The 12,634-nt window shown below is 31.7% G+C and overlaps 1 protein-coding gene across 1 annotated transcript in view; it reads left to right on the plus strand.

Annotated features, from left to right (window-relative positions):
- Positions 1 to 1,440: 1,440 nt before the first annotated feature.
- LOC106474275 (phosphatidylserine synthase 1-like) overlaps positions 1,441 to 12,634 on the plus strand; it is a 37,057-nt gene continuing 25,863 nt past the window's right edge. The window contains exons 1-4 of the mRNA XM_022402608.1: positions 1,441 to 1,782; positions 5,300 to 5,394; positions 8,484 to 8,528; positions 9,484 to 9,605. Coding sequence (XP_022258316.1) covers positions 1,586 to 1,782; positions 5,300 to 5,394; positions 8,484 to 8,528; positions 9,484 to 9,605 — 459 coding nt within the window. The 5' untranslated portion in view covers positions 1,441 to 1,585. The remainder of the gene's footprint in view (positions 1,783 to 5,299; positions 5,395 to 8,483; positions 8,529 to 9,483; positions 9,606 to 12,634) is intronic.

Here is a 12,634-nt window from a genome sequence, read left to right on the forward strand (position 1 = left end):
TAGATATAGGGTAGGCGGGTATATAAAAGAGGGGAATGTAACGTGTCTGGATAGATAGTGAGTAATTGATCTGCGGTCAGAAGTATTATTGACGTTCTTTGTTATAGCGTGTGTTTAGCTCGATTGTTGAAGTTGAGTGTATCGGTAAAGTTATATTTGGAAAGAATAAACTAGTTTTATTAAGAAAGGAGTTGTGTCGCTTAAGTTTCGTCGGAACGAAGTTACGGAAAGTTAATTAACAAACGGAGACGTAACAATATATCATACAAGATTGATTTTGCTAGATAACGTGCTAAATGACTGAAAACATGTGGACTTTCTTTTAACAATGTTTATTGATTGATAAAAGTTTTATTTACTAACGTACCTAGAAGTATAGGAGTTGATTAGTTATAAATTCTTGAGCCTTACCACGTCGTTACAGTCTATGTCGCTACATTCAGCCATGCAGCATAGTTTCTATTGGAAAAGGCTCTGTCGTAAGACTTTCATGTCAAATGCACACCATTTCTTCAAACTCACTTTCCATAAACCATCTAATGTACAAGGACAGCGTGTTTCCTATTGGCACAGACGTCTAAAGGCGCCGCATATTGGATTTTTATGTACATATGGCGTGCGGCATCTTCATTTCACTTTAACAATGCCAAAAGGTTCCATAAGGAATTTATTAAACACTACAATATAAGGCCTAATTCTTCGGTCTCAAACCCAACAATGAAGAGTCAAATTCGGCGAAGCTAGTCTACTACGTAGGGAGTAGCGACTCAAAGACTAGATTAGGTCTCATTTACGGATTCTTTCCTTTCTGCACTGAAATTTAACATTTTGGGGAACAAAGAAATGTTCACAAATAATTATATAATATGTTAAATGCAAAAATACAACGTGTTTTATGCAGAGAAAATTCATACAGAATATTTTAGCTAACCCTAATAAAGTTATTTGCTATGTTTCAAACTCTTAAAATTTTTTCTAGGACAAATCCTTTGGATATAATCACCATGGCAACAAAATGTGACATTGGTTCAACAACTCAAACGTGAATAATTCGGATGTACAACTTGAGTATATACATATATAATATAACTTATAAGTACAATAGATGGTTTTTAGAACAACGTTCGTTACTGGGCGCTGCCTATATTGTCATGATTTCTGTTTTTCTTTCTACTTTGAGTCTCGAAGTATACTTCACTAAGCTTATGTGTGTGTGTGAGGAGCCTGATATTCATGCGGTATCATGCGTCATGATGTGTACATGAAAAGGTACTTAGAACCGTTAGTTGCGTATTTTATAAAACAAAATATACTGCAACAAATATTAAAACGATTTGGAAAACTAAAGATTTATTCATTTTTTATATTGTGAGAAAATTTCTATTATCGTTTTTTGTAAAATAAAATTCAGTGTCGTTTGCGTATCTTGAGTTATAACGTCTAGGCCTAAACAAAGGTGTGAGAGATAGTTGGGTTCTCTATACGCTAGAGAGGAACCTTAGCAATACCTTCGAACGTTTAGCACTGAGGAACAAGGGAGTGCTAACGTTTGTATAACGTGATAACAGGCTGTAGCTGCGAAACTATGGTAGTTGGTGTGGAAGAAGAAAACATGACTGGTAGACAGAGAAGCTATAGTACCGGATCTGATGTATCAGATCATTTTACTGAAATAAACGAAAGACCTGTTGATGATATATCAATTGGGTTCTTTTATAAACCACATACAATAACGCTTTTGACAGTTTCAATAGGAGCACTTTTATATTTTGCTTTTACAAGGTAAGCAGCAACTTTTTTTGTATGTAATTATCGTTTTAGGAATAGGTTCCTCACGCTGTATTACTATTAGTGTATATCAATATCAACGAGGCGTTAGGCCTAATAAACAAAACAGCAATAAGACAAACATCAGTAGTGGTGAGTTATTTACTGTTTTGTTTTTTTTCTCATGAATTTGCATCTAGTATTTATTTAATTAAATATTTAAATAGTAAATACCACAGTGGTGTTGCTTGTTGGATCTTGCCTAATAATAATATTAGTATACTGACTGTGGTATCATAATATTCATATGTAGTAATATATATATGCACTCATATTCATAATAACATAACATAATATTTTGGGACAACATGGGACCTATTGGTCCATCTCGGCTATTCCATCCTCAAAACTAAATTAAAATGATTAAAAAAAAAGATAGAAAAATGTTAAACCCAGCCCTTTTCATTCATATACTTATCAAGCTTTTTCTTACACTCACTTAAATTTACTGCCTCTACAACATCTGAAGGCAACCCATTCTAAATGCCAACCACCCTGTTAGAAAAATAAAACTGTCTTAGCTGAAGATGACTCCTACCTTGCCAACATTTTTATTTATGTCCCCTAGTCCTACTATTCTCATTGTTAAATATAAAAAAAAGATGATACATCAACACTATCAGTTCCCTTTACAATCTTAAACACCTCAATCAGATCCCCCATAACTCTTCTTTTTTCAAGCCTCTTATCAGATGACCACCCCTCCATCCCATTCTAGTAATTCTTGTCTGTAGCTTACTTAAGTTAATTTAGTGCTGACTACCGTACATGATTTTGCATGTTAATGTTACTTTCTTTCCCCCACATTTTCATTATTATTATTTCTTAAATAAACTATTGGTATTAATAGACTTTTTTTGATCATTCAATTTTAGGCAGCTTATTTCTGTTTGCCGCTTGAGATTAAAAGAAATAGAATTGTAGTTCCATATTTTCATAAAGCCAATTTTGAGTTCATGATACAAGATTTATCATTAGCGAATTGGAAGAATCAGTTCTAAGGTGATGTGCGACAGATTTGGAAAATTTTAAGGAATTAATTGGTGTTAATTCAAGATAGGTACATTCCTAAAAAAAGAAGGTATAACATGGAGTGTCACACCTAACTTGTATGTTAAAGACAAAGAAGAAAATAGAGGATGAATGAATGCTTTAAGTTTAAGAGATTTGAATTGACAGATAAGACAGAAGACTTACAAGCCTATAGGAAAGAAAGGATTTTGTTTAAAAAATAAGTTAGAAAATTTAGAAGGGCAAACAAGAAATAAAATTCATCTAACAAGATGAAGTTTTAACCATCTTAAAGGGAAACAAAATGTTAAAATGAAGATTAAAGGATACTAATTGCAAGATTTTAGTTGAAAACTATGATGATCGAGCTTCTAGATGTTTTGTTTTTCTAATGATCTTAGTAATTGATTTTCGTCACCCTTAAGCATTTGATGTTGAATATTGGGATTGACCTGAATAATGTAGATATTATTAATCACTAGGTGGTAAGAAGAAAGATTGATATTTTAAAAATAAAGCACCAAAACTAGACTATGTTTACCTTTGGGTTTTAAAAAATATCAAAGATCAGACATGCAAACCTCTCTCTTTCATTTTTGGAAAGTTGGTGGTGGAAAGTAGGCTGGTGTCGGAGGATTGGATAATCATAACTGTTACCCCTATTTTTAAAGAGGAATTATGAGAATCTTCTGGAAATTATAGACCAGTTAGTCCTAGAGAAAGTAAAGATTTTCAAAATCACTTAGTGAAATATGATATGAAAGAAAATGAATCTTACATGTTGTCTCAGTTATGGAGAAGATGTGAACTTGTTGTATTTGTATTAAAAAAAAAAAAACTTTTGATAGGGTGGCCACAAAAGATTAGCTAAGAAAATTGTATTGGCAGGGGTTGGGTAAAACTAGTGAATTAGATAGTAGAATGGGTGGATTGGAGAAGAAAGTTGTTATTAATGGAGTTCAGTTAGACTAAGCCTCATCGTTTGCAGTAGAGTGCCTTCTTTTTATTTACATTACTGATATTGATAGGAGCATAAATAATGAATTAGTACAGTTTGAAAATGATGTTAAACTCGTGGGTATTTCTAGCTGTATGAAGGGTGTTAAAGTACACAAGATATTGATTGGTTAGTCATTGTACAAGCCTGTAAAGTGGTTATACCACATTTGACTAGCTTCAACTGTAGATGCCCCACTAAACTAACAGGATTTTGACTCATAAAATGTTTATAAATTTGTGGTCACTCACGCTGTTAGCATCAGCCAACCAATCCATAATTCTTTAACAGTCTGTGTAACTTGGGAACTGTACCATTTGCATGACCAGGTAATGCAAATAGATCCATGAGAGTCCTCTAGTGCAAAGTTATGCTATCTTACTGTACTCATTAAACACCAACTTCACTTTGGGGAGGTAGTTACTCGAGACACGTAAAGTATGTGGTGGACTCATGTAACCTTTAAAGATTTCTTATTACTGCTTACTGTCACTGAATTTTAAATAATTACTAATTTTAATCATAAGTAGGCCTATGAAAAACGTACTTCATACACTAAGTCTTACATAGACTTGTATCCTCAGATTTACACCAACCTCTCTATTTAACTGTGATTACCAGCTTCAGGTATTAGAAAATGTAAGAGATCATAAACATTGAAGATAAGATACTTAGAAGTGTCACTATCATGATAGTTTCCCACTAATATTCATTGATTTGGAAATTAATCTTTGATGGAATCAGAGTTAAGCCTTTTATCTGTTGTGGAGTACTAGTTTTTTAAGGTTGTTTCCAATATGCTCAGGTCACTTTCATTGCTGGCTTGTAAAATAATTTTGAACTGCTGTTTGTGTTTCTCTATAGCATTGCAACTCAGTGTGAGTTTACCAACACTAGAGGGATAGTGGTTTTTTAACCTTGTATCTGTGCTGAAGCCTGACATTGGAACTAATGTACTCAAGTTTGTATCTTGCACGTGCACAGAGGACTTTTTCATAAAGTTTATTTTATTTTGTGTTTAAGGAGAATATAGTTCTTAGTTTGTTCTATTTTAATTATACACATATGAAACCTAAAAAAACTAACAACAGGCTTCACTTCATTAAATAAACTGTAGCTCATAGTAACTCCAATGTATGACCCAATTTTTAATTTTCATGTAATCAGCATAAATGTGAAATCTCCCATTCTGCGGGCAGAAAGTGCAATGTGAAACCAGCCTCAGCATAGCATCTTTATCTGTCTGAGACATTGTAAGGTGAACTAGATAATACTTGTAATGAAATACTTTGTTGCAACAAAAAAGCATTGCATGATAACTTGTGATAATTTTTATAACTTTGATGTATGTTACACCCAAACTTTTTGATCATATCTTTGTTTCTGTTAAGTTGTACATGAATATTTTCCCAACCAAGGTTACATTCTATGTTGATGGAGTTAATGAAAACTTTATTTCATCAGGGATGATGAAAATAGTTTGGAAGATAATATCTGGAGTGGTATTTGCTGTGTAGTTTTCTTCTTTCTCATCATCAGTGTTTTAACATTTCCAAATGGTAAGTTCACTTTATTTGTGTTGTTACTTGTCATGTTTTATTGTTGTAGTGGATGATGTATTTGTATGTAAAATTAATAATGGATGGATATAATATAAAGTACACTTATGACAGTATGAGAAACTAAACTGAGATATTAGTAAAATTAATACATTTGTTTCTTCTTTTAGTACATGAAATACATAGTTCCAATGTGTTAAGTCTAATTTCTGTTATTTTGGTTCATCAGTTTGTAATGCTACGTCTCTGAGCTTTCCAGGACAGTTTTTTCAGCCTTTAACTTATGAAATTTTTGGCCCTGTGAAACGTGGTTTACTTTTTCTCATGGTTCTACCTTCTCTGAGATTTCCAGGACAGTTTTTTTCAGCCTTCTACTTATGAATTTTTTGGCCCTGTGAAACGTGGTTTACTTTTTCTCATGGTTCTACCTTCTCTGAGATTTCCAGGACAGTTTTTTCAGCCTTCAACTTATGAAATTTTTGGCCCTGTGAAACGTGGTTTACTTTTTCTCATGGTTCTACCTGCTCTTGTGGATTCAGTTGTCTTTTCTTTTACTCTAAGATCCTGTGGATGTTTCACACAGGTTTAGACCCTGTGGATGTTTCACACAGGTTCAGAGTTTTGTTGTTTAGACTTTCATGGGTGTAGAAGGCTGTAGAGGGAATCCCAGAAATAATTGGAGTTTTAATTTTCTTTCTTTGGTTATAATACTGAAAAATAGGACTGGGATTTTTTCTCACTCGCCATTTCCAGTTGGAAGGTTTCGTAGGACTGTGTGTTTCTTTTAGGATTGAAAGGTAAAACTTTTAAACAACATACCATGACTTTCCTGTTCATCCAGACATTCATCATACCATTATTTCATGCATAGAGTAACTGGTGTTATTGTGTACTTGTTTTTTACGTTATCTTAATGAGGTCTACCAATTACGAGCATCTCCTCTTTAAGTTTCTGGTATTGGATCCTGTGTCTTTAATGGTGGATGTTCTGAGTGAGGTTATTTTATTATCTTTTTTGCATGCCCTTTTTCTTCTGTCAGTTGTAATTAGTGTTCCCGGACATGCTATGTTTTATTGTTCTAGTGGCACCAGATACAGTTCACTCTTCTCTTTCAACTGACTTATATTCCTGATGTATATTTCTTTGTAACCAGTTATTACTCAACTTACATTGTTATTAGTGTAGACTTTTGTCAGTTCATAGCTACTTTGTTTTTTCTATACCTCATTCTTTCTATTCTGAGTAGAAGTTTTTTTTTTCTTGCAATATCCATTTGCCGTTGACATTTATCATTGGCCTATCTTGGACAATGTCTTCCAGAAATGTCTGCTCTTTTATACTGAATAATCTTTCATTCTCCAAACTTTGACTTCATTTTTTTCATGTATCATTCTTACCAATAACATATCTTTTCCACACAACTTGCTGTTATATTGGGTCTGTGTGAAACCTATCCACGGATCTTACTGCAGTATACTTCAATCACTGATGTTTTTCTCTGTAGGGTGATGTATCTTTTACAGATTGGCTAAAACAGCTTTTCTGAATGGTTTATTTTGTTGTTGATTATCAAAAGAAGGTTAACATTAGTTCTTGTCTTGCTATTTTATTTGTAGCTTTGACCTCGACTTTAAGGAATGTCTTCTATAGATGTAAACACCACCATGTTCTACTGTTCATAACTTCCATTCTTCAATTAACACAAAGTCCACAGTCACTAATGTTAAGAGCAGTGTGTTTACAGGGCTCTCTCCAAGGTCCTAATGAAGGTTGAATAACCAAGTATACACAGTCTCCATGTCATACAGTTACCCATTTCGTGTTTCTCGATTTTACATAATTTTTATTGCACTTTTTTCCTTGTTTATTTTTCATATTATTCAAACGAAAAATTTGCGAGAATTTAACAATACCAAGTGTTGCATAATTATTGCAAACAAGTTGTAGCTTTATATAGTAGTCTCTGTATACTGTTAGTATAACATTGTATTGAAAAAATCTTAAGAGATAGCCATTTCTGAGTAATAAGGTGTCTTTTCCTCGTGAATATGTAAGGAAAGTTAAGCACTGATCAACAAACTACTTTTAATTTTATGATTCATTTTTTCGGACAGCATATGTGTCGTTAATATATTATTGACATTTTCATTAACACTTATTAAAATTGAAACGCTGATCAAGCTAAAACTTTTAACCTTATGCATATGTTATACAAATTGTCAGTAACGTATGTTATCTAAATTGAAAGACCCACATTTGTGATTTGTTTTGTAACAAATAAGTATCTTTCATGTATATTATTTGAATCAAAGTACTGACTGATCAACTTAAGACATTTCAGCTAGTGATTCATTTTATTGAACAGTATAAGTATATATTTTTTATTTATTATCCAGTTTAAGTTCTCAGCTGTGAATGATAATCATATTCATTACTTTTTTACTTGTTATTACTTTTACTTCAGAATGTATCAGAATTTCTTTTCTGTATTCTGTTTTTTAAATTGTGAAAAGCCCAAGCAGGCACTTTTTTCTGTTAGCCTAATGACTGGTTGTATTACACCAATGTTGGTCAAGCCAGAACAGTGTAGAACCATTATGTAATCCTCTGTTCCAAATCAAAATTACTTGTATGTTTTTTATTGCAAATACTGAGGAGTTTAATATATTGGTCATATGTTCAATTCAACATCTTAATGCCACTCAGAAAACACTGCTTCTAATTGTCTTCACAACTATTTCTGTATTTGAATGAGATTTGATACCTTCAAAGTAAAAACACAATTAAAATGGTTAATGCTGTTGAATGGGCATGCGACCTTCTTCCCCAAGTTTCAATATTTTAGTAAGAAAGGTTTGAGGGAAGAGATGTACTTAGTAGATGTCGTATATTACATGTGGGGACTTCTGAATGATCATTTGTTTTTACTTCAAAATTCTCATCAAGATAAATTTGTTGGGTGTAATCACTGGGAAAAATAAAGTAGAACATTGTGTTAAATTATTGTCTTTCTGTATTCACAGATGTGATTGTTAAGTTTTAGTTTACTCTAAATGATAAGTAATTCATTGTTCCTTACTCGTTAAAGGTCCATTTACAAGGCCACATCCAGCAATATGGAGAATGGTGTTTGGTGAGTATTGGGGATAGTGATTTTAAACATTTTAGGATAAATTCAGTTTGTTTTTAACAATTAGATAGGGTTTCTTCCTGTAGTACTTTATGTATTGTGTTTCTTATCAAAAACATTGTATTTCTCTGTAGTAGATTTGTGTTAGATGTTAAAAAATTATTCAGTAACTAACATGTTTAAAGTTAACTCTATTATGCATGGGTGGGGTGCAACCTTTTACAGGGTAAAATTTAACATGGCATTATGTATTTATTTTCAGAGTTATTCATTTTACTCCACTTTTTTGATTTAGCAACAGTTCAAGGTATAAGAAAGTAAACACCAGATACAAAATACAGGAACACTGAAGAAAACTGAACGATTTGAAGTTTTGTACTGTCAGTTTCGGTTTGTGTTTTATTGAACGCTCCTGTGGAAACTGTAAAACGAAACGTGGAGCATTTAATTAAATAAAAACAACATTTTGGTGTTATAAGGTCATTTATTTCTAGTATTAATATGTCTTCTACACGCCAATATACACAACAGAAATTAGATATGTGACTTTTCTGTACAAAAGGCTTATACATTTGAGTAAAAGCTTGCCTTAGTTTATTTATGTAGATATACCTAGTAAATTTGGAGGTATAGTCAACATTTGTTCTCCAATATTGGTTCAGTTCACTCTGTTAAACTCCATTTCTAGCTGCATTAAGGATGCTGAGGTGCTCCAGAATGACTTGGATTATTTGGTGGATTATCTTATTTAAGTGTGTAAAGTTAGTTGAAAGGAAAAACCAAGATTTATGTGTTTTTTTTTAAAATCTACTCAGAAGCAGAAAATTGTATTCAGGATATTTTGTGTTTATTATACAGACTAACTTATGAGAACACTTTTACCAGCAATTTATATTTTAAAACACCTAAATTATTTTTGTACTAAAGATGTTATAAGTTGTTTATTTCTGTTTATCAGGATTAAGTGTTCTCTACTTAATGAGCCTGCTGTTCATCCTGTTTCAAAACTACAAGACTGTTAAGTCAATTATGTATTGGTTTTATCCAGATCTTATTGCATTCAAGATAGATACTGAGAAGGTAAGATTATTTTAAATCATCACATTGAATCATGAATTTGTGATAGAACATTACAAGTAATTCATGTTTTGGGATGATATCGTAGTAATATGTATTCACACACACATGAATGTACTTATATGCAAATATATACTTTTATTCTTTATAGATGATTTAGATAGTATTGATGACAAACAAACAAATGGGGACCATCTAACTAGTTCAGCTAACACTTGTAGAGAAAGTCTGGTAGGAGTAATTTACAACATTTGAGTTACTTTTTGTTTAGTCCTCTGAGACTTTCTTCACAAATGTTACTTTGAACTAGGTAGATGGTTCCCATTTCATCTTTATTTATATACTCTTTCCATAATGTTACTTTGAACTAGGTAGATGGTTCCCATTTCACCTTTCTTTATATTATCTTTCCATGATGTTACTTTGAACTAGGTAGATGGTCCCCATTTCACCTTTCTTCGTATTCTGATTCCTTGATGTTACTTTGAACTAGGTAGATGGTCCCCATTTCAGCTTTCTTTATATACTCTTTCCTTGATGTTACTTGGAACTAGGTAGATGGTCCCCATTTCACCTTTCTTGATATTCTCTTTCCATGATGTTACTTTGAACTAGGTAGATGGTCCCCATTTCACCTTTCTTTATATACTCTTTCCTTGATGTTACTTGGAACTAGGTAGATGATCCCCATTTCACCTTTCTTTATATACGTTTTCCATACTGTTACTTTCATTAACAGTATTGATTATAATGTTTGATATATTTGTTTATTTTCCACTATATGGATATAGGCTGGACAAATACTGTGTAATAGAATAGAAATTACACTAATAGTGAGGATACCCCACTTATGAAGCAATGAATTATGAGTAACAACATAAGAACAATATGTTAAGTATTTATTGTTGGATAAATGTATAGTTCTTACCTTTGTAGGTATTTGGCTTTGATCAGAAACTAATATTAATATTTCTAATTACCAAATCAAACACTTGATTGTAGGAAAAGAAATTGATAATTGTTGCCTTATACAGCAATTTAGATAACTCAGTGTGTTTACGAGTGTAAAACTTATTACAAGACCACTTTTTCTAACAGAACTCTATAGAGATATGTTTATTCATGGAATGAACTTGTATACTTGTTTTTGAGTCTATACTGACATATGTATAAGTTAAACATGCAAGGTATAATATTATTCAAAATTTAATTAACTGCTTTTCTTAAATGATACAAGATCACCTCTTTATTACTTTACAACAATAATATTTAATACTTAGTGAATTCTCTCGTGGCATCAGTTTATTAAAATTAAAAATATAAACTAACCATTCTGCACATAAATATTTTTTTGTTAATATCTGGAGGATACGTTATTTTTTACTGTGTTTTAATGTCAACACTGCTAACTCAGTATTTTATTGGATCTAATTCATTTATTAAAGCCTAAACAATGGTGAAACAAAGCTAAAGTGAGCCTTCATAAAAAATATATTACAAAATGCATAAAAGATTGAACTATAAAACTTGTTTCATAGTAAATATGATTATGTTAAGAGCTGTGTAAGCCATAAATATAAAACTTGTTTCATAGTAAATATGATTATGTAAGAACTGTGTAAGCCAATATAATATAAAACTTGTTTCATAGTAAATATGATTATGTAAGGGCTGTGTAAGCCGTTGAAAAATAAAACTTGTTTCATAGTAAATATGATTATGTAAGAGCTGTGTAAGCCGTTGAAATATAAAACTTGTTTCATAGTAAATATGATTATGTAAGGGCTGTGTAAGCCAATATAGTATAAAACTTGTTTCATAGTAAATATGATTATGTAAGGGCTGTGTAAGCTTTAACTTTTATTTACAGAGTGTTTGATCTCCAAGTTTAAAAAAATTGACTTTCTTCATTTAATAAGCTGTTCCTCTGAAAAATAAAATACTTTAAAATGATTGAAAGAAAATGAATATAAATTAAAAATATACAGTCTGTTCTCACAGAGTAATAACTATGATGAATCTAATATTTTATCTTTGATAATACTTCTGTTGAAAAATGATCGATAATACAATAAACATTAAATGGAGTAGGCCTTACATATGTCAGAATAAATACACTACTTGAAAAGATTAAAATATAATCAGATTTTTTTAATATTTTAACTACAAAAAGACAACTAAGTTCATTTTGATACAACACCAGAATGGCGTGGCATGACTTGTACATTTCAGTGGTATAGTAAATATGATAACTACGTGTGTAAAGAGATCCAGATTGATAGTGAAATTTGAAGATGTCAATAAAGATATGTAGATGTTTCCATGTGAGTGAAAGCAATAAGCCAGCTAGAAACTAGTCAAATACAATAAGTTGTTGCAAAATGGTTACAAAACTCACAAAGTATGGTTAGCAAGTTGTGGTCTTGCTTTCAGACCTCCATTATTATTAGCTGGAGACCAAAATGATTAGTATTTGGGAACGTCGGCTCTTCCAGCTGAATCAACCCATCACAACAGCAACTGGATGACAAATCAATATGCAAATAGTCAGAAATAATTACTAATTCTTTTGGCCATCCACATTCATTTAATAATAATAAAAAGTCATTTGAAAAACAAACAAATTATAAAGTTGTTGCAGAAATTTTCTTAAGACATAATTTCAAAAGAGAGTAATAAATAAAACCACTGTTCTTAATGCAAATATAATTCTACAGTTATAATTATGGAAATTTCAACTAATTCAAAACTAGAAATCTTTATCTGGCAATGGATAGTTAGTAAAAAGCCAGTACTTTCTGGAAATTCACATCAACTGATTACTAATATCCATTAAATTAAGAATCATTTGTATCACTTGTTATTTTGCCAGTACAGCTAGCACTCTCGCAAGTGTAACTGGCAAACATTTGTCACTAGCACTCTCGCAAGTGTAACTGGCAAACATTTGTCAGTAAACTGTTCAGATGTCACATTAGAGAGGATTTGGAGCCTGTTTTTCAATTGACTTTTTTTAATTAAATGAATGTGGA

The sequence above is a fragment of the Limulus polyphemus genome, unplaced genomic scaffold (assembly GCF_000517525.1).
Source record: "Limulus polyphemus unplaced genomic scaffold, Limulus_polyphemus-2.1.2 Scaffold7017, whole genome shotgun sequence".
In the NCBI taxonomy this organism is placed as follows: Eukaryota; Metazoa; Arthropoda; class Merostomata; order Xiphosura; family Limulidae; genus Limulus; species Limulus polyphemus.